General features: G+C 37.5%; 1 protein-coding gene across 1 annotated transcript in view; it reads right to left on the bottom strand.

Moving 5' to 3' along the window:
• The window catches only part of SV2C (synaptic vesicle glycoprotein 2C), a 115,249-nt gene that overhangs the window by 48,147 nt on the left and 43,501 nt on the right, over positions 1–23,601 (bottom strand). The window contains exons 3-4 of the mRNA XM_038124931.1: positions 18,712–18,892; positions 4,489–4,640 (exon numbers count right to left, since the gene is read on the bottom strand). Of these exons, the coding sequence (XP_037980859.1) occupies positions 4,489–4,640; positions 18,712–18,892 (333 nt within the window). The remainder of the gene's footprint in view (positions 1–4,488; positions 4,641–18,711; positions 18,893–23,601) is intronic.

The raw sequence follows: 23,601 nt of genomic DNA on the forward strand, positions 1-23,601 counted from the left end.
TACTGACCAGGAAATGAATACAAAAATTTCCAGTAGGAGACATAATTAAGTTTTTTTTAAAATAGAAGTTATTGTTAATGTTTTAAATACAGTGCTTTGCAAGTCAAGAGCAAGTGCATTATTTGGACACTTCTATGTCTGTATTTTTAAGTTCTGTTACTGTAAAGAACTTCTCTCAAAAAATACATTTGGGAAAAAATGGCTTTCTCTAGTAAAACTCTAATAACTGGAGTAGAAATATCATTTATGACTAGTGACAAGTTTATAATTTGTAACTGTGACTTTTAGTCACAGAATAAAATGCTAGTTTTCATTGCAGATGCAATAGAAAACTCTGCTGTAATAGAGAACATATTAATAAATTCCCACTTGCAGCCAGAGAGACACATTACACTTAGGCAAGAAATCTTCACTTCTGAAATGGAATGCCATTTCCTTAGACTTCTTATTCCACACTTTTTTATTCCAAGTTTGTTTCCTGAATGGTGCTACATACCTCTCTTATGAACACAAGTAAGTTGTCCTCAATTTAGTAGGACAAAAGACTCTAGTGATGAAAAATTAATACTTTAAGTGAAGAACTGATTACCCTGGTCCGAAAGAATGTTTAAACTTACATCTGATTTGTACTGAATGTGTTAGAAAGAAGTGTTTTTCCTATTTCCTTGATTCTGTATTATTAAATTTGAAGTGGTTTGGGGAATAATGGAGCTTAATTTAATTGGAATATTTTGCATATTTATGGAGGTCGTGTCTCTTCTCTGGCCATCCTGTGGAGACTTGTTCACTAATACCATTTGACATGGCTATCTAGTCTCTTCTCTGGGTAATCCCAGAAGTGGGGTGTGAGAGTCTGGAAAAAGCTTCAGGTTCCACCTGCAGCTTATGCTGTAACAGCCCAGATACCTGCAGCATCCTGTTCTCTGCCTTGCAATCTAATTTCTTTTTGGTCAAGAACTCCTCTTCTTGTTCAAGAATAAGATTTAAGAACCAGTGAAGTCAATTTTTTTTATAACTAAGTAAAATACTCTAAAGAATGTTGCAAATTTCAAAAGATTTCCCTATAGTCCATAAAGCCAGAAAAGGCTTGTATGACTCTTACAGGCAAAGCACATAAAATTAGACAGAATATAAAAACTGATAGGCTAAGGACACTGAAATCCTTATCTAGCTTCCCTTGATGTTTAGTTTGGAGATAGGTTACAATAAAAATTGAGACTGATTCTTACAATCATGGCACAGAAATTTTTTCTTTTTTAATAACTGATAAGACAGCTTTCATAATTCTTTTTAATTCTTATTCTCAGACTAAAAAACTTGGTGTAAAAATTTTGTAAGATATAAGTATCTGTATTTTAAACTAAAATTTCTCTTTCTTGGGATTCTTCATTATTTGAAAAAAAAACCACATTTTTGAACACTATTGTAATACACAGTTGAAGTCTTTGACATCTTTGAACTAGTCTACCTTGAAACAGGATGCTAAAATTAAAATTGCACTTGCAGAAGTGCAATTTTACGGAATGATTGTTATTTCTCCTATCCAGACTGATATAAGCACTGTAGAGAGGAATTTCTTTTTAGCAGTCTAATCTGGGACTTTTAAAATTAGTTGCAATTAGAAGCATTTCTCTGCAGACGTTTCTTCTTTGCAGCCTGAACTCCAGTGTAGGAGACCTTGAATGAGTCTACACAAACTTTCAGTTTTTAAACAATGGCCAATAGATATATGAGTCAAAAAGCCTTGCTGCAGAGATGCTTGTCTTCCAGATGACATGAGTCTTTCTATATGTGGTGACTGCAGCACTGCATCACACTTATCCCTCAGTTAACAACATGCCGATGTCAAAACAACTGTTATGAGCAGTTTATTTTGTGTTCCACGGCATTACTCCTGTTTCAGACTCTGCTACGCTGCTTGAACAGCAACAGAGATAAACTGTTACATATAGAGAGTAATATGTGTTTTCTCCCAGAAAGATATAGCTAAATGTTTAATGGGCAAACATAGCTTCACATATAGCTTCACAGTCTGCCCTGGGCTAGATAATGTATGCTTATGAATCTAGGACTTTTTAAAAGTGGCTTGTACAAGAAGGACTACAAATGAAAGGAATACATTGGTTAACAAGGGAAGAAAGGAATATTCAGAAGTATTCTACTGTGTTGACCTGGTATCTTTCTATTAATAGAAGAATAATTCTACTGTGCTCAATGACAGTTTATTGCTTTTTTTACAGAGGGAGCTTCATTCACTGCTATTGAGTAACTTCTGAGTCCAGCTGAGAAAACCAAACATTGTCAGGTCCTCAAGTGAGAAGCGGAGAAATACCCATGCACAAATAGAAATGCAGTTTAAAAGTGGGTGTGTAGTTTATAATTATGTTTTGCTTCCTGGTCACTGAAGAAGTGAATGATGAGAAGTACAAAAAGGGATCTGGAGGAAAATCTCTATCTCTGCTTAATTCTGGCAAAATAGATCTATGTAGAAATAATTTAGAAATAGTAAAAGAGAAAATACCACAAGAGCCTCCTTGTAAATGCATGCAATTCAAATGCTGTAGACATCTGAACGGGCGTTTGCTTGACATGGAATGTTTCTGGGAGGGGACAGCAATGTGAGACCACACTCCCCAAATGCTGGAGCAGGGTTTGCCCTGGGAGCCCTTTGCAACGTCTGAGAGCTTGGCGCAGCATTATTACAAATAGTTTGCCTGAACTAGAGAGATTTCACACTAATACTATGAACTAATACTAGGTTTTAGACTTCAAACATAACAAAAAAGTCTGATTTAGAAGTAAAGACCGTTTTAAGACCTCATCAAAACCCATAAATATGTTCTGTTTAATTTTGCCAAAATGATGTACAAACTTACTTCTTTTACTCTGAAAAAGGATTCTTTTGATAGCTTGATTTTTTTGGCCTTTTTTTTGTTCATTGTAACTTACCTTAATAAACTGCAAGTAGTGGTTTGTATGTCTATAACTAAAGCAGGCTATGCTTTGAAATTGCTTTTTACTTCCTCTTGTCTTACATTATTTAACAAATATTTTTGCAGGCGGAAAAAGCAACAACAAAAACAAGAACAACAACAAAATCTCAGTGCAGCACTCCTTTTTGTTGCTGATACCATTCCACTGCTAAAGAAAGAGAAATGTTTTCCCTGTAGACACCTGCTTTGGTATAAATGTACTATATCAAAATATACTGCCATGTGATGTTCTAAAAGCACCTATAAAGGATATAAAGTTATTTATAAAACCTACATTAAATTAGGCAACCTATGTAAATCAGTCTGTCATAATGTTTGCATTTTCCACTGAAAGATAAAGAAAAGTCCATAGGAAAGCAAAAAAGCACTTGGCATCCAGAGCAATTTACTTCCTTGGGAAAAAAAAATCCATATTGTGCCTTGTCAGCACAAATTCCTCTCTTTGCTTCCAGCAGTTCAAAGTCAAAAGGTGAGGTTGAAGATAGAGATTCAGGTTTGGTGTACTGAACCCTAAAATAATTTTAATGCAACAGTCTAGTTGTTTGATTAGTCTGCATTGCTATAATTTATTTCTGGACATTATCATTTGCTCAATGTTCCCATCACTTCAAGCAAACCTTCACAATATAGCTTTGATAAACCTCACTGCTTGGCTGAAGGAAGCTGCTTTGGATGCCAGCTCACAGTGCTGCTTTACTTCACTTGAGGCCTGCCAGAGAGAACTGCTTAAGAAGCTGAATTTTAAGAATGCCTGAGCAGCATGAGCAACCCCGGAGACCTATGAGCACTTAACTCTTGTAAAACACAAGCACAAGAGACAAAGAATTTAATCTATACCTGCATATTATGTTTAACTATGTCAGAGCAATTAAGGAGCTCCTTGACAAAGTAGCTTATATTTTACATGAGTATGACTTCAGCCATTTCCCTGATACATCCCTACAGCATTTAAATGTACTGTGTTCCATTTATCTGTTTTTACACCACTTACTAAAATGTCTATTAAGAAACATTCAGTACAGCTTTATTTTCAGACTAATTTCATATTTCAGCACTGCAAACATTAAGAAAGTTCTTACTCTTCTTGTCAAGAATGTTCAATTCACAATCTATCACTGTATCAAAAGGACCACTTATTTGACATTCCAGAAATTAAAAATTTCTCTGATGCAAATCTCCACATCATCTATTTTGTCCAGATTTAACAATGACACCAATTAAGTGTGTACAGGTTTTCAGTAATTTAAAAAATCTGACTAAATATGAATATTGGTAACATCTTGCATCTTGTAATAAATTATTTATTATCTGCCATAAAAACTATTCCCACTATATCCTCCAAAAGGAATCAATTTCTTTTTATCAGTTAGGCCAGTAGTTCAAAAACAGACATGAAGGCTCTTCTTTAAACTATCAAGCTTCAAGATCTTTACTTTCATACTAGAATACCTCCAAATCACAAGGAAATTTTTCTTTCTTCTATGGCTTTTCTTACCATAATGAGGAATTATTGCCCAAGCCATTGCGGAAGCGTAGATGCCACCAATCATCCAAAACATACAGAGCCAGCTCAGGTGTTCACCTCGTTTCTCCCGAGCGAGCACTTCCGAAAAATAGGAGAAGACTGTTGGCATGGCTCCACCGATCCTAAAAAAGAGATACAGATCATGCATTAAGCGAGAGTAACAGCTAGATAAAGTTTGAACAAGCCCATAGCAGCAGTCATCAAAAAACCTCAAATACAAGCAGCTTCTCTGGCAAGTGTTTATTTCTCAAATTGCACCATATATTGGGGAACTCTAGAAAAAACTTTCCTCAGTTTGGATGCAATTTTTTGCCAAGTATTTCCTTGAAAATTCTATGTACTATTTATTGCATTCAGTGTTTCAAGGGAATTGTCAATGCGTTAGTCACTGGAACAGAAACCAGTGCGAAGTCTTGACTTTCACCATTACAAAATCATGGCAGTCCACTGACAAGTGTCAAAATACATTGCTTCTAATGGAAAATAGTAATAATTTTCCCAAAGTGTAATAGGTATTTCTCTAAGTCTTACCTCCCATGATTTAAGTAACCAAAAAATAATGAAATGTCAATAGGTTTTTTTTGCACACAGTTCAAAACATATTCTACTTGGTTGGACTACATGAATAGCTAAGTCCATGCTGGCTTTTTACTTCATTTCTTATGAAAGGCATATGCATTCATATAATATTCATTTTTTTCTCATGGTAAAATTGTCTGAAACTCAGTAACTCAGTAGTACCAAAAAAAAAAAAAAAAAAAAAAAAAGAGAGAGAGAGGAGATTCAACTTGGTTTTACAAAAATTAAAGTAACTCAAAATAGATATCAATTTTGGTACCAGTTTCCAAGTCATCTTTTACTGTCTTTACCTCTAACTACATACGCAAGCTGTCTAATGTTCTACATCACAACAAGTGCTTGTGGATTTTATTTTTTCCAATGAAGAAAATACCTTCAGATTACATACTTTAAAGCAATATATGGCATGGTTTGAATTTGTAAGTGAATTTTAAAGTTAAATGCATATTTATGTATCATCTGGCAGCTACCCAACTGGAAGCAAACAGCAAACCTCAAAACAGTTTGAAACAGATATTAATAAGGGAAACACGAATACAGAAATGGTATTTCACCACTAAGAAAATTCAATGCTATTGCTATACAGTTTATTTTAATGTATCTTCATGTGCTGTTATGGAGTATTGGGTTGAGCTGGTACGCTTATAAAGGGGGCTACTGTTTTCTCTTTTCCTTTGTACAGCTCTTCACATAGTCATAGAATGCTTTAGGTTGGAAGGGACCTGAAATATCAGCTATTTCAACCCCTTCATATGGGCAGGGACACCTTCACTAGACCAGATTTCTCATGGCTCCAATCTGACCTTGAACACTGCCATGGATGGCACAACATCCCTCGGTAACCTGTTCCAATGCCTCACCATCTTCGCAGGAAAGAACTTCTTAGCATCTAACCTAACCTGCCCTCTTTCAGTTTGAAGCCATTTCACCTTGTTCTATCACCATACACTATTGTAAAAAGCATCTCTCAATTTTTCTTGCAGGATCCCTTCAGGTATTGGAGGGTCCATTAGGACATCCTGAAGCCTTGCCTTCTCTGAAATACTGCTGGTTAATATTTAGCTTCACAACGAATCTTTTGCATAGTTGAACCTGCTAGCTATTAAAGCTCTTCTGGTAATGCAAAAGTTTACACCTCTAGGAATTCCTGCTACATACACAGCTAACAAGGTGTATCCGATCTCTTCTCATGGGTGGAAATACTGAAAACCTTTACTAGGAAGCTGCCCTGTTGCAGGCAACAAGGGACAATGTCCTTGGCGCTTCCCCTGGAAGTCTGGGCTGAGGAAAAATTGAGGGGGCATGGCCAAGGGTAGAACAACAACTCATTTTCTTGTAATGGTGAAACCCTGCTGTCTCAGTGCTTTTATGGATTCAGTGCTTTCCAGTTCCATAAATATAGAAGGATTACAGCTATGAGTAAATCCTCCAGGTTGCAGAGGTGGCTTTGAATTGCATTCCCACAATATTCCAAATAAAGTACTCATGGTTCTAATTAGAGTTCCTTTTCTAAGGTCAAAAATTTACTAGCAGAACCAGAAACAAGATGTTTCTCTTTCCTGATGAAGATTAAAAGTGCTGATAAGGAGTTATAGGTGTCCATTTTCAAGGAGACCTAATTTAATAGGTTGCTCATGGCATCCATTGGGTGGATGTTTCAAGTTGAGAAAATCTACCTTGTCTTAATGTCACAAAATGTAGAGAACCTGACCAAAAGTAGCTAAACAGGCATGTCCCACCTGTCAGCATGAACTAACTATATCATGGATGATGAGAGGTAAATGCTGCTTTAGCTGTTAAAACTGATCCGGGTGGGTTGACATATATGCTGCATCCTAAAGGTTCTCCAAAGCTACAGAAGAAGCCCTGTCCAAATCAATAGGGCAACTTTGCTAGCAAATAGACCCTTTAAACATGTAAAAGGAATTCTGGAGCCAGAAAATAAAAAATGTTTATTTAGGATATGCAAATAAGCAGAAAATAAATAATCAGCTTTGAAAACTCACAGTTCTGTTCTAACTGATTGGTTTATTTGCCACTTCCAGTGAGTACATTGACAGGCTAAGAAATTCTTTAAAATCCAGATACTGTGTTTGTATTGATTAAACAGTGAAAACAACCTGTCTAGAGTTTAAAGGGGAAATACCGGATGTACTTCCATCACACAGAAAACTGGTGCTATGGATAGTTGTAGGTCTTTGTTTCACAGCGATGGTGTAGTAAAGTGAGTTGTTCACTTTTTTTTGCACCTTAAACCTGTGAATAAGAATTTGCTTCTCAGCTGGTTAAACTCGTCCTTCTGGCCTCATATAAGTGCAGACTGATACTGCTACAATATTTTAGGATGCTGGTACCTATGAAGCGCTTCCTATATCATAAAGCTACTCCTAGGACTAAAAATTGATTATGAAAATCTTAGAAAGGGTAATCAACCACAAAACTGGAGGAGCAAGGAGCTGGAGAGGAAGCATCCTCCTGCAGAAGACTGTTTTTAGCTGTTAATTCTGGACAATCTCAAAGTGGCAGTCTCCACAGCCATGGAGACATCCATGTCTCCATTCCGTAAGACTTGCTCCTAAATGCAGAGCAAGTGACAGCAGGAAGGGAGAATAGGAACAGCTACAACTGTTCTCATACCAAACAACAACTTAAAAACTCAATGGACCTTGAGCACTCTTCTAAGGAGCAAAGAAATTTCTTCCCAACTTGCAGAAGTTTTAACTTGTGCTTGGTACTACAGTCATTTTCTATTATGGTGCTAATATGGTATCTGGTATACTGAACACTGCTAGCAAAAGCATAAACCCCCTCTCAAAGACTGGGGCAAGAGAAGATCAGAGTATCTCCAACTTCTTCCATCACTCTCTTGTGAGGATTTTTCAGATCCTTCAGCTGTTACTGCTATTTATGAATTAACTTATCAAAAGCTCATATTTTAAAAAATCCATCAATAAATCACACAACAGAAAGGAAGAATACAATTCTTACAGTTTTAAAAAAGAAAACTTTGGCTAGATCCCATCTTCACTTGCACTAATACAATCCCTTAATAAATCAGTTCCTTCAGGTGACCCCTTCCATATTTATAGGGAAGGAATACAATTTGATTCTCAACATTTTTATATTGTAAGTTTGAAAACAACTGCCTCATTGTTGCCCACCAACATTTTGTGAAATGCATGGTGGCATGCATAGGAATGAATTTCAAGTAGAATTAACAGCAGAACTGCTACTAACTTTTCAATAGAAGGACTTCATCTTTTGTTTTAAGGGAAATGCAAATGCTATTTTTCCACAGGATACAGTGTTAAGTCTGCTTTTGGCAATGAATTGGTATGATACAGTGGGCTGTTTACTGTTACTGTGTTTGTAAATTGTATGGCTCATTGTCACTTGTAGAAAATAATTTGATATGTGAAACTATATTCTTCTCTTGATATGTGAAACTATATTCTTCTATTGATATGTCTTCCTGTGCAGATGAAAAGCCCACAAAAACTGTGGCTTTGGCTTGAGAAGAACATTCATTCTAAAAATGGGAAGGAGTTTAACTTTCCTAAACACAAATTATTCAAACAACCTGAAGCTTTTATATCTCATCTCTTATTCATTTCTGTTATCTCTTCAGTTATCCTAACCAAAGCAGTGGATGTAAAGATGTTACCCACAGATAACAGAGAGAAGTCCATGCACTACTTCCTCAGGGGGTCACAAAAAGTATGTATCTTGTTAGTATGCAAAAAAACCTAAGTACTTTTTTTCATATCTTCACAGATAAATTTTGTGGAGTCTGAACATTTTTTCAGAAGATTAAAAAACCCACAGATCTAAGCCTCTGGGATGATGATCATGAGTGATATCTGTCTCCTGAATAACACATTCTGTAATGAGGCACAATCTAATACCAACAGGAGGCAAAACTTCATTGAGCTTGGCCCAAAATCATGAAATAAGTTCTCTCACTCAATAAGAATCAGGCTTTTCATGTGAAATAAAAGGATGCATACCTTCAGCCTTGATTTTTTTTGTAAATATGTAGGAATATATGCAAGAAGAACACTAAGAAAATAGCAGTAACCTTTTGCTACTGTGTGTATTGTTCATATGTGGGAGAATACCACAAATGTCAATCAAAAGAATGATAAATAAAGATCTTTTCAGTTATTCTTCATCTTATGTAATAAACCCCATCAGAAGTAGGCAGAGCAAGAGAGAATGCATTTTATGTACACTCAGTTCATGTTTGTTCTGTGCAATTTTGAGAAAGGTGAAACCAAAAGGAGATTTAAGGGGTGCACCTTAGGAGAGTGGGATTCAGGGAAACAAACAATAAGCTAAGATACATTTGCATTTTCTTTGTTACAAACAAAGATGATAAATGTCTGCTAATATACCTTCAGAGCTGTGATTTGTTGCAACAGATTTTGGCAACTGCACAGTGTGACAGCTGGGATGAAAACGCGTCTGTGAGGCATTCAGAAACCTCTGGCTTAGATAGAAGCTATTGTTTATTTGCAGGTTCACTAGCCAAAAGGGCTTGAAATACAAAAGCACAAAAGGAATAGAGATAATCAGGACAAAAAGCCCTTACAGAATACTAAATATACAAGGAAGGATGGTGTTCTTCTGAAATACCTTGTATTCTCTTTCAAACTTCAACAACATCCAGACTAAAAATAGATAGTGTCTGTGTGAGACAGCATTTGCAAATTGTCACCTTATTTGCTATTTGTTAAAAAGTGACAGAGCTCAAAACACAGATTCAGAGATTTTGAAACAACCCATCACTCTGTGTCCTTCCATTCAGTTGCACATAACAGTTTTCACAACAGTTTTCTACCCCAGTACCATAAGTCTCACTGAAAAATATTTCTGTTTTTTCCTTTCAGAACTGCCATTAGACTGGCAAAGAATTTAATGGTGAGCAAACAGATTGACCTTTTCCTTGAGAACTGCTGGATAAAGACCTAGAAAACTGCATCACACTAAAGACTAAGCTCTGTTGATCATTGTACCCATTTTTAAATACAAGTGTTTCTTTGGACCATGAATAATAAGTAAGTTTTCTTGCAGGTACATAAGTGGTCTGTGTGCTATTTATAGCAAGAGAGTCCTTGTAAAAATGATTCACATGATAATTTACTGAACTCTACAGTAGTCAGTTCTGATGAAAGATGAATTGATAAACAAATAATTCATTCCCTGTATTTACCCAACACTATTTTAAAAAATGAAGTTTAATTTACATTCAAGCATATAATAGCAAAGAATTTTTCAGATATGTCAGATAAATTGTTTTCACATATGCTAGTATTGGTAATCACAAAATCACTGCTAATTAATTCTTTCTTTTGTAGATTATTTTCTTCTTTTTCATTCTTCAAGTTTTTACTTGAAAGACAAATACCATGGTCAGTGTCTGCTATAGATCACCAAAACAGGAAGAAAAGACAGGTGAAATAGTCTAGAAGCAGCCGGGAGAACTCTCACAATCACTGGACATTGTTCTTGTGGGGGATTTCAACCTACCAGATGCCTGCTGGAAAAGAAACAAGAGTGGAGAGGAACCAGTCCAGGAGGTTCCTGGAGTGTGTGGATGATAATGGCCTGACACAGCTGATCAGGGTGTCAACAAGGTAGGGCACTTTATTGGACCTGTTGTTTGTGAGCAGAGGAAGACTGGTGATGGAATATGATGGTTGGAAGCTCTCTGGGCCACTGTGATGAGAAAATGACAGAGCTTTTCACTGTCAGAGAAGTAAGGAAGATTGGCAAGGAGAACATCTACCTTGAACTCGTGGAGGGCAGACTTGGGCCTCTTTAGAAGCCTGGTTGAGAAATTTGCTTGAGAGGTGGTTGTGGTTGGCAAATGAGCCAAGGAACACTGAACATTCTTTGGGATTGAAATCCTAGAAGTGCAGGACCAGGCTGTCATTACATGCTGAAAGTTGGACCAGCAGGGAAGAAGACCAGCCTGACTGAACAGAGAGCTGAACTCCAGAAAAAACCAAGATAGTTTATGATCTATGAAAGACCAGGTAGGCTACTCAGGAAGAGTACAGGGATGTCATGAGGTCATGCAGGGAGAAAATCAGAAGAGCCAAAGCCCAACCGGTTCTTAACCTATTTACTGCTGAAAAAGACAAAAAAAAGTTTCAATAAATATATTAACAACAAAGGCGGTCTGAGGAGAGTACTCAGCCTTTTGCACATGAAGGGGGAAACACAGTGACAAAGCATGAAGGAAAGACTGTGGTCTTCTTTGTCTCAGTTTTTAATAGTCAGACCAGCTGCTCCCAGGGTACCCAGCCTACTGATCTGTGGGACAGAGAGAAGAAGCAGAATGAAGCCCAAATAATCCAAACAGAAATATTCAGAGACCCACTACATCACTTAGACATGCTCAAATGTTTGGGCCTGGATAGGATCCACCCAAGGGTCCTAGGGGCACTTGTGGAAGTGCTCACTGAGCCACTTTCCATCATCACCAGCAGTCTTGGCTAACTGGGGAGGTGTCAGTTGGGATATATGGAGGTTGGGATATATGATGCCCATCTACAAGGAGAGTCGGACGGAGGATCTAGGAAATTACAGGCCTCACTGCAGCATCCAGGAGGGTCATGGAGCAGATGAGCCTGCACCATCGCATGGCAGATATAGGAGAACCAGGGGATCAGGCTCAGCCGTCATGGGTCTGGTTTGTGAATAACAGGTCCTACTTGTGGAAAGTTTTGTGGACAGTTGGCTAGCTGAGAGAGGCCATATAGACATAATACCCTTGGTTAAGCAAGAAGGAGACAGGTAAAGGAGTCAGCAGTCAGTCTCCATATAAGGCAAGGACACTGTGCCCTTGGTGCAACAGCAGGATAGGGAGGAAGATCTTTAGCTAGAAATATGAAGAAAAGCAGAAAAGTTGTAACAGTATTACTACAAGAATGCAGATGTAGGTGTAGTTGGCTGATAAGTAACTAACCAATAATGAGCTCGCCTTTTGCAATATGTATTAGCCTTATTAACACCAATATAAATATGCGTGCCTATCAATAAAGTTTGAGACTTGTTGATCATCATCGGATGTGCAAGTCTTCCTTCTCCGTCACCTACTTGATCTCCTTCTATTACGGGACCACCCACTTTGTGGATGAGGGAAAGAGTGTGGATGTTGCCCAACTGGACTTTAGTAAAGCCCTTGACACCATCTCCCAAAGCCTTACCCTGGATAAACTGGCAGCCTATGACTTGGACAGTTGCACTCTTCACTGGGTAAAAAACTGTCAGGCTGGCTGGGTCCAGGAAGCAGTAGTGAGTGGAGTTACATCCAGCTGGTGGCTGGTCACCAGTGCTGTTCCCCAGGGCTCAGTACTGGTGCCAGTCCCGCTAATGCTCTCATTGATAACCTGGACAAGGGGATCAAGTGCACCCTCGGTTAGTTTGCAGGTGACACCAAGCTGGGTGGGAGTGCTGATCTGCCGGCGGGCAGGAAGGCTCTGCAGAGGGATCTGGACAGGCTGGATCATGGGCTGAGGCCAATGGTGTGAGGTTCAACAAGGTCCAGTGGTGGGTCCTGCCCTTGGGTCACAACAACCCCAGAGCAGAGTGGCTGGAAAGGACCTGGGGGTGCTGGTGACAGCGGCTGAACATGAGCCAGGGTGTGCCCGGGTGGCCAAGAAGGCCAATGGTGTCCTGGCCTGCATCAGCAATAGTGTGGCCAGCAGGGTCAGGGCAGTACTGGGCACTGGTGGGGCCACGCCTGGAATCCTGTGTTTAGTTTTCGGCCCCTCACCACAGGAAGGTCATTTTGATGCTGGAACCTGTTTAGAGAGAGCAACAAAGCTGGAAAAACATTTAGAGCAAAGTCCTAAGAGGAGTGGCTGAAGGAACTGAGGGACCTCCACCTAGAGAAAATAAGGAAAAAACCCTTATCACTCCCTAGATTTACCTGAAAAGAGGTGTAGACAGTTTGGTCTCTCCTTTTCCAAGTAACAAAAAATAGAGTAAGGAAATAGCCTCAAGCTGTACCATAGGAATGGCATAGTAGGAAAAATTTATTCATGGAAAGGTTTGCAAAACATTCTAACATTCTGCTCAGGGAAGTGTAGAATGTCCATCCCTGGAGGGTTTTAAAGTATGTGTAGATGAGGCGCTTAGGAATAAGGCTTAGTGGTGGACTTGGCAGTATTAGTTTGATGGTTGACCTCAATGATTTTAAAGATCCTTTCCAACCTAAATAATTCTATGATTCTATAACTTTTCTTTTGATTTTTTCTGTCTTGTAGTCTCTCTTTATTTACCCTTGTCTGGTCTTTTCCTCCCTTGTCTCCCTTTTATATAATCTTCCTTTCCTCATAAGAATGCTGTCTTCTCTTAGAGAAGGGAAGAGAAGGGAAGAGAAGGGAAGAGAAAGTCTAGGGAAGACCCCCTTCCCTCTGAGAACCTCTCATCAACCTTTACCCACAAGCTGCAAGGACTGAAGCAAAGCTATTTCTGAAGCTCAGACCTTGCCAACTGCTTACTTGGCTTCACTGAGAAGTGTATATTGCTTTTGGCATAGCCTATCAGCTTTGAAGCCAGTCACCTGCAGAGCTATTCATTAGCTCACAGTGTAAAAACGCTGATAGCCCTGGGTAGGACACAGCTGGATGCTCAAGAGGAATCAGAGGCAGAAGATTACAACATTTTGAGAGTGAGAGAATACAAGGTTCTTCATGAAAAAGCAGTGGAACAAGTGAATATGAGGAAGTAAAAGATAAATACAACATGATGACATAAAATTATAAAAGCTCAATGTAAGTCTAGATCCAAAGTTCCTGAAGGAACTGCTTGTGTAGGCCAACAATCTTGTCCTGTTTCCACACAGCCTTCATCTCTGCTGGAACATTTTTGCAGTTGTTATATATATAGACTGCTTGCACACCCTTCATGTTATAGTCTTTAAGGGGTGGATATGCAACTCTGAAGTGTTTTTTGCCACTAGAGGTAGTATACAAAACTGCTGGTAAAAGTCAGGGTGTGTGGACTTACTGAGGCAACCCCTCAGAACTGCAAGTTACAAGAAACTACATTCACGGTTTTGGATTTTTGCTAACTTCTGTTTCCCCATGAAGAAGTGAAGAATTTGAGAAAATATCTGAACTATAAGTTTTTTCTGCCATAGTGACACTAGGACTCTGTGGTAGATCCCAATAATATAGAAGGAGTACTGCAGGAAGGTTTAGAGATTGTCTAAGGAAGGATGAAGAAAACTGTCTGAAGGTAGGTCTCAGATTTAATGAAGTATAGTCTAAAGCAGTCTGGAAAAGGAATATTATGTTAATACATCTTGAGAACGACTTTTGTTCACAAAGGATAACAGGCAGGGGAAAAACGTCTTAATAGCTTTTAGTTACATCAGTTAATAACATCTAACCTATATTTCCTAATATTTCTGTGAGTTTGGAGAAGAAATTTGGCCAAATTGGCAATTCTGGCAAATTGAAAGAAATCTTTGCAGTCTGGAAATACTGTGTGCTTTTAAGATAGAATACATTTATTTAGCATTTTTTTATTTTGCTCAGAATAAATAATAACTTTCTACCAGGAGCAAACAAATCAAGTTGTCTGAAAAATTTCTAAATTGTAGTTCACCTCAGGATATTTGTTTCGGCTAGCTTTCACTGCATGAAAACTTTGGTTTCTTTTAGAAGTAACATTTGAGCTGGATAAGCATGATTTTTTCCCCCAAATTGTATCTCTGCATATCTTGAAGCAACCAAAATGAAGTTTAGTGGGATAAGACAAATATGTAGTGTGGTTTTAATCAGTTTATTATAAATGTAGTTGTTGTACTTTAAAAAAATGCATCTAAAATTGTAAGTATCAAAAATATTAAACTAATAGTTTAGATTAACGTTTTATAGAAATTGGACAAAACTATGTAGTGGAGAATAATATTTCACAGTGGTAATGTTGTACAGAAAACAGCTCCAGCTTCATTCAAGTTAATAGCTGTTATAGTGCACTAAATAGTTATGTAGTCGTTGTATTGCGCTGGGTGATTTGAAATGTTATGTCACATGGACTGTCCCCTTTTTCCCTCATATGGTATGTTCCTCATTCACCCCGCTGGTGGCCTGTGCCCTTGTAGCCCCTCCCCTCGCCCCTCCTCAGTGGTCTCACATTGGCTGCGGCCCTCCATCCCTGCCCCCTTCCCCCTTGGGTATAAATGTTCTCTGGGATGAGGCTATGGCCTCTTTTCCACCAGGGTGGTCTGCACCCTGGGGTGTCTCCCTTTCCAACCAATAAGCCAGGACGCTATTCCACGTGGAGAAGAGCTCTTCTCTTCTTTCACCTCTGTCCCTGTAGTTCTGTGTGGGCTAGAGTCCAGAGCTAGCCGGAGTGGACTCTACGGCCCTAAACCCACGGACACTTCAGGTAACGGCTATGTTGTGAGTCATGCTCTGCATCAGAGAAACCTTCCTTTGACATTTTCAGACAGATACAACAAGGTGCTTTTTGATGATAAATATTTGTACCTTCCTCCAATGACTAATGATGACTACAACTCATAGTTTCTTTTCTAGATCTTTTCACTTTGTAGGAAACCATGTCTAACCCCCCCTAGACCATTACCTAGGCTTCTGGATTCAATTTCCATTTGAGTTTTGATTTTCAATTGATCAATGGAAGAATCATGGTTCTGATATTATTTTCTGGAAAGGGAAATGGTTTTGCAGCCTTTCCAATATTTCTTCATTCTTTTGTCAAGCTTAACCTTACATTTCAGATTTTTAGATGTCTCAATACTCATTATTCAGTAATATCTTGATATTATTTATACTGGTTTGCATTTAAAATCTCATTTTTCACCTGCCAGAGTTTTACTAGTTTGAGGGGTTTTTCAGATTAAAAATGGGGGATAAAAGTATTTGCAGGGGTATTTTTTTTCCCTGAACATTTTACTTTTATAAATACATTTGCACTGCAAGCAATTATGGTATTTTAAATAAATGAAATCTTCTTTTGGATATTTTTCATGCTTCTTACCATTTTTTTTATTATCTGCAAGGTAACAGAGCACTTTAAACTCTATATACCTAAGTGATTTTATATAATTTGAGTACTTCTTAATATTTCAGTGATTTTTAATTAAAAGAAATTATCCGATAACTTTCTGCCCCTTCAGAAAACTCCCACTCCTCTCCAGTCTGAGTAACAATGCTATTTTGCCTTTAAAACATATAATTCGGTTCTCTCCTTTAAATCATTCTAATTTCATAGTTGGGCTATTTGTATCAAACAAAATTACTAGAATAAAGCATCCTCCCTCAAAAACAGAGGTACAGTGGAATGTCATAGAGAAGCCTAGGGAAAATGTGTGCCTTTTCCCAAAGGAAACCAGAGACCTGGTTACCTGGATATGGAGAAGGCTGAGGCACTTTTTTTTCCCCTCAGTCTTCATTGCCAAGAGCTCCACTCACATCAGCTGCTGGAAGCAAGGTAGGGGAACTGGAAGAATGACAACATTCCGCTGAAGGCGATCACGGTTGAGAACATCAAAGTAGCATGAAGGTGCACAGGCTGATGGAACCTGATAAGATACATTGGTGGGTCCTGATGGAATTGGAAGACAAAGTTTCTAAGCCGCTGTCCTCCTAGTCTAAGAAATTGTGGCAATTTTGTGAGGCGCCCATTGACTGGAAAAGGGGAAACACCTATAAAGACAGGATTTTCCTCATCTTGAGGGTCTGACAAACAGATTTCTAGAAACCTCATGGCTTTCACACTGCTACCCTGATATAATCTGAAAGGGATTATTCAGGTGAAAAATCCAGTCTTTGAAGAAAACAGCAAATATGAGCCAACCACGAACCTCTCTCTGCAGTAATTGATATGAGGAACAACTCTGCAGTTCATGCTGCCTTTTTTGTTGCTATTGTTTGATTGGTTTGGGGTTTGTTTTGTTTTAGAGACTCCATTTAAAATATGGTACACGGTGACAAATTATCTATGATCTATTCATGTAGCTCTCAAAGATGAGGTAGGGGGACTTAGTGGGGAAAGTGTAGGATAAAGATATGAAGGGCCTGCTCCTTCAAGGACCATTAATCATAAGCTGGGTCCACAAGAGAACTTGGTTCCTAATCAAGGACATAACATGTATCACAAGGAAAGCTACAGGCACTGACTCTTTCTGTAAAAGCTGGTGAGGAAGAAATGGTGCAGGCAAGTTTCTCATGAGGGATGATAAATATATACTTTGCAGTATATCCCAAAAGGGACAATTTCAGTTAAAGCCATTTTGGTTCTGTGAAAAAACAAACCTTTGTAGCATAAGGGTCCAGACCTGCCCCAGGACGTTGGCCAGGCTGAGCAGTAATTCAACAAGCTTCTCCACTTTGCAGGACCACAGAAGAGTGAAAGTGTCACGCAACATGATCTGTAGTGTTTGTGCATGGAGTGAAAAAATATAGCTCCAGGAAATGATGGTGATTTATGATAAGGGATTTTTTAAATTCTGTTTTTCTATGGAATTTGGGGTTTTCAGGAATTAGAGTATTGCCATTTCTCCTTGTTGTCTTATAAAGTCATATCTGACAATCTGGTGACAGACTAAGAGATTCTTCCAGCTAGATGACTCCTAACATTTTTCTCTCTCCTCTAGTCCTTCCATTCCTCTTACTTAATCAGTTTAAAACTGAGTGCTATGGCAATTTCCTATTGGTATTCATTTTGAGACCTAGCCTAGTTCAGACCAGCTAAAAGGATTTCTCAAAGCACAGATATCACACAACTGCATTGCTGAACTGTAGCTACATAACATAAAGGCAACAAACCATCAAAGAAATGGAGTTCATGTGCGTGACTTTACAGCACAGCTGCCGTGCTCTCACCAGATCCTGTCTATTCAGCATACCAAAGACTGATAGTGGTCTGAATTGGAACTGTAATTAGGAGCCTTATTCTGAGTAGAGCAATGACCAGCAGTGCTAAACCAAGCAGTCTGCAGAACAGAGCTCTTGTTCATCCAAGGGTGCAGTAAAGGTAGAGGTTTTCTCATAGCAGTTTACTTATCTAACTCCTTCTCTGCTCATAAAAGTTTAAATTTATAAATTTAATCACTGAGAAGTTATTTAAATGAAAAGTAAAGAAAACAGAGGTCTACAAACTCCAGTATTTCAGAGAGAACATTTGACACAGTTTAGGACCCCGTTTTAAATTTATGATCATGCCAAGGTGTTATAAACAACATTGTGCACACAAAGACATTAGAAACTTTACAAACATTGCCAAAATCTTAGCATACACCTGTGAGGAGAGTGTTATTTTGCTGACTGAACAAAATACTGTACATAAAGAAGCTGAGGCATAAAAGAGTTAAACAAGTTGATCAAGTTTACAAAACAAATCCTTTGCAATATAAGAACAAACTCAATCTCACAGTTTTCAGTCTGTATCTTTAACCCCAAAATTATTCTTCCCCTTCAGGTTGCTATTTAGGAGTGTAGTAGCCACCTTCCTTAATTCTCTCACCACTGACACAGACTGTATTTCTACACTAAATAATGTGCTTATGCAAACAGAAAAGTTTTATTAACACACAGAATTGTGAAAATTAACAAAACCAGAGGAGCTTACCCAAATCCAGAAAATAAGCGACAGAAGAGGAAGAAGCCATAGCCCTGGACAAAGGATGAAAGGAAGGCAAAGAATCCATTGACAGACATGCATATCAAGAGTGATTGTCTCCTTCCCACCTTGTCTGCCAAGCCTCCCCAGAAGAATGCCCCCACCATCATCCCAAGGTACACGATACTCCCTGTAATACACAAAAATACAAAAAGAGATATTTTGAGAGCTACATAATTGACCACACCAAAATCAGTTAACCTTCCATATTTACAAAAAGATTAGTATACAGATGATTTTATCCTTTCTCATTGAATAGAAATTCTATGCAGTTTCGCAAATGTATCTAGAGAGAACAGATTTCCTACTGTCTTTTTCATCTGTTACCAGACACACTTAATATAAATATTAAACTGAAGCTTAACATATATATTAAACAAGGTGTGTCTAGCTAAAACAATAAGCATGCAGGCAAATAAGTCTGAATAGGAGGAGAAAATGCCACTATTTCCTCAGAATTAAAATGAATTCATGGTAATTATTGCAAGAAATTATTACTTCCCCTACAGATACAATTTGAACATCTTTAGAGTATGAGCAGTCCTGCAGGAGATTAAACACCGGGATCACAGGAGTAATCTGTGCTAAAAAAAGTTGATTATAAAACAAATACTTTCCACCTGAGATCTATAGAATGAAAGACATCCATCTTGATTTGTTTTTTCTCCCTCTTACATATGTGTATTTCTTTATTTAAAAGTCAATGTCCTTTCAAAGCAAAACCACTGTAACGTTCTTGATTTGTTGTTTTGGGGTTTTTTTTGTCATGTTCCCACCCTCCTAATAAGTTTTAACAGATACAGTTACATTTATTAAAATGGCATAGCAAAAAATAATATTGGGGTGATATTTTTTCACATAAATTGTGTTTCCACATGACTTTCTCATAGAAAGATAAGTTGAAACATTTAATAATTTGATTGTTCACATCTTCACATTGTACTTAGTTTCCTTTCCAAACACCTTGTGGAACATTTGACAAATACGTACAACACATTGAGAGACTGTCAGATGGAAAAAGTAATTCCCAAGTTTCAGACAGAACCATTAACATTGTATTTTGTTTGATACATGGAATTCTTTTTCCACCTAGTTTCTTATTGAACTTCCTGGGTTAGGTTTTATGTATCCTGCATATTGCTACCATCTTCTACAGAGGAAGAATTACTTACTAATGTGCTAGAAGTAATTAAAATACTAGAAATCCTTGTTATGTGTCTTCTTTTGATTAGTCTCAAGAATGGATAAATTCTCCAGCATCTCTAATGGACTCTAATTTCTGTGAAATTCTGGCCTCCAAAAGAATCACCTTTGCCCTGCAGAAGGTAGTTGGATGGTAAAGGAAGCTGAAAAAAGCCCATTTAAATTCCTGGGCTTGGTTAAATGCATTTCAGTGTAGAGTTTACTCATCAGTATTTCTGTTCTTGGAATTACAGATGATAACCTCTGAAGTGCTGACATCTGCCGGGTCTTATGCACCCTGAATTGTCCTTGTTCCCTCTCATGTTCTGTGCTAGTAGTTTCCACTTCTGTTTCCTTATGAGACATAATTTAAAGTAGGATATTTTAAAAACAGGATACACATTGTGTTACTTTGTATATTAACAAGATTATAGAATCAGAATTATGAAGTGGTTTGGGTTGGAAGGGGACCTTAAAGACCACCTTAAATTTCAATCCCCTGCCATGAGTTGGGGCATCTTCCTCTAAATCAGATTACTCAGAGCTTCATCTAATCTCAGGATAACAGATCCCATGCTGCTCATCACAGGATAATTGCTAAAGCAACAAGCTCCATTAGAACAACAGTTAAGTGTCTTCTAAAAACAACTTTTGTCAGTGAATATTTTCTAGATGTTGCTGGGTTCTTAGACTTTCATCAAAGAATACTGATGATAATATAAGTAAATCCAGAATTTTCAGAATTACCAAGACATCTTTCTTTACCTTCTTTAGCTCAGGAAGGACACAAACATTACAATATTCTTTTTTGGTATAGAGGTGTTTAGGAGCAGACATTTATTGGATAGCTTTTTCATTCTGATCGGAAATCTTATTCCACTAGTTGAGATTTTCCTGTACATGCACATGGCTAATGTATTTTCTGGTCCTAAAGAGATAAAGATTGGTGGATAATTTAGCATATTCATTCAACTGCTTTAAGATCTCTCCTGTGGGTTATTTTACCATGCTGCAGGTAGATCGCTGCCCATAAGCAGTTTGGAGACTCCATCCAACAGATCTGCTGCTTCCTTGACAATAGGAGTGGAAAAAATGTAGCAAAGATCATCAAACAGCTACATTGCCAGCACACAGATTTCAAAAAAGAAAAAAATTTAATTTTTATTCTTACAGTGAAATGCATTACATTCTTTTCTGTATAAGTATTATTGGGTTTCCCCAGTCAACATTCTAATATAAGAAATAAAGAAGACAAATTAAATAGCCTTTTATTTCTTTATAGAGACAACTCTGAAATATTTCTATGCAAATAATCCTAATTTTGCCAATTTACATTCATTGTGATGCACAAATATATCAAAACCCTTTGAACAATGAAAGAAAAATGTTTCCAAGTCTTGAGTTTTAAAAAAATGACCTTTCTTTTAGATGAAAAATCCTTTGGTCATTGTACTGTGTTTTGGACTCTTATACTGATGTAATTCTCCTAAAGAACATTTGAAAGATGTTGCTAAAAATAATATTCTCATCCTGTCAATAAACTGCTATAAATAAGCTGCTCTCTGAGCTGCAGCATTATCTTTTTCTTTCCCGTTATATTAACTTCCAGTTTTTTCCTAATTGCCTTGTAGTCTTTGCACAAATCCTCTCCTTGACCAAAGATCTGTAACCCTTCCATCCTGAACCTTCTGCAGCTACCAACAATACATATTTCGGCACATTTTCTGTTTTATTCTATTCTGTATTTTCTGTCTCTCTTTATTGTAAGAGATTAATAGAATCATAGAATGGTTTTTGTTGTAAGAGACCTTAAAGCCCATCTGTTTCCAACCCCCCTGCCATGGGCACTCCTCTTTAGACCAGATTTTTCAGACCCCTCTTCACCCTGGCCTTATAAACTTCCAGGGACGGTGCATTCTCAGCTTCTCTGTACAATCTGTCCCAATGCCTTCATAATGAAGAACTTCTTCCTTATCTAAACCTGCTGGATTCTGAACATTCTCCAGATTCTGGGCATCTGTTGTTGGCACTGGCACCAAAATGCTAGGATTGGGGTAGATTGAAGTTCTCCTCCCTTCTTTAGTTTAGTAAACTTTAGTTTACTTTAGTAAACCTTAGTTTAAACCCTTCCTGCATCATGTAAAGGAAGTGCTTTTCTCTCAACTTCCACATTTTTCCTTACGATCATTTTACCCTGTAGCAATATTCACAATAAGTAACAGAAGTGACTAACAGCAAAGGAGAACTCTAACCATGTAAAATAGCTGAACAACCACCCAACAAATGTAAGTAGCCAATGAGATAAGATGATAATTTTATTGTCATCAGATTATCATGAGCATTTCCTTTCTAAGCTTTGTAGCTCTTGTTTATTATGTTATGCCACTGGTCAGAACATAAATGTCCTGTGTATAACACTAATTTTTTTGCATATCTTTCATAATTCACATGTTACATTTTGCTTTAATTCATATATGTAAAAATTAAATACCATGTTGGTCAATCTAATATGTATATAGATGCCAACCTAGCATGTGATGCTAAAGGGTGGTATTCCCTTTTTGAATAGCTACTACCAACCACAAGACTGGTTGCTTTTATCTTTCTTTTCATACACTCATGCCTCTGAAGAAATCAGCTAATACAGTGGGAGGAACACACTGGTTTGATATCCAGTCTGATCTTGGAACGTATTTTAAAATATTTTGAAATGTAAAGACTTTGAATGATATCTGTATCATATGTCTTGGATTTTCCCCAGAAGGTAACATGTAATCTAAAACTCTGCCAATTTTTGGAAAGCACTGAGAAAAGGCAGATGGTAGCTGAAAAGAAACATGCTAAAATAAATAATCTATTTTATTGTTCTTTTGACAAGCTTTAACAAACCTGCATTTTCTTTCCATAGCAGAATTCTTACATACTTCAATGATTTTCACCCACTGTACAAATGTACATAATACATGCTTACATCCTCTTCAGACAAGGGAACCTTAGTGTGGAATTGCTTTACACTAGGCACACACTTTGGCTACCAGATGGCTATAGATATTTTTTAAAGGGATGTGTAGGCAGCATCTTTTAGTCTGCTAGAAAGAGTTTAGCTTTACAAATCAGCTGACCAAGAACTCCCTTGGTATCCAAATGCTAGGATATATTATGGACAATTTAAACAATGACATAACAATAAATGCATAAGTAGTCACTTAAGTTCAGTTAAGCAGTATTTTGCTCCTTGTGCTGCCATAACTTCATTAATTGCTGATATCTGTTGTAATTCATAGCCTGGTATCTAAAAGATAGACAAACCATTCTGAGAAATCAGTTTGTAAGTGTATTTAGTCAGGAAAAAATACAGCAATGAAAGAAAGTCAGACTTCATTGAAATAGAGAGACTCAGAGGCTATGGGACTCCCTGATTAGCTTTTTGCATTAACATACCTATTATAAATTTAGTTATAAAACTAGCATTAAGTTCTTGTTTCCTGTCATGTCATTTAGGTAATTTGTCTGAATAAGGAACGTATTTAATACAGCCAGAAAAGGTATTTATGTTATAAAAAGACTTTAAAAATAAGATTAAAATACCATTTCTATTTTGGAAAGAGCAATTATAAATGTGGTTCCATAAGAAGCAAAATAATTTTCATAAGAATT

The sequence above is a fragment of the Motacilla alba genome, chromosome Z, assembly GCF_015832195.1.
Source record: "Motacilla alba alba isolate MOTALB_02 chromosome Z, Motacilla_alba_V1.0_pri, whole genome shotgun sequence".
Classification (NCBI taxonomy): Eukaryota; Metazoa; Chordata; class Aves; order Passeriformes; family Motacillidae; genus Motacilla; species Motacilla alba.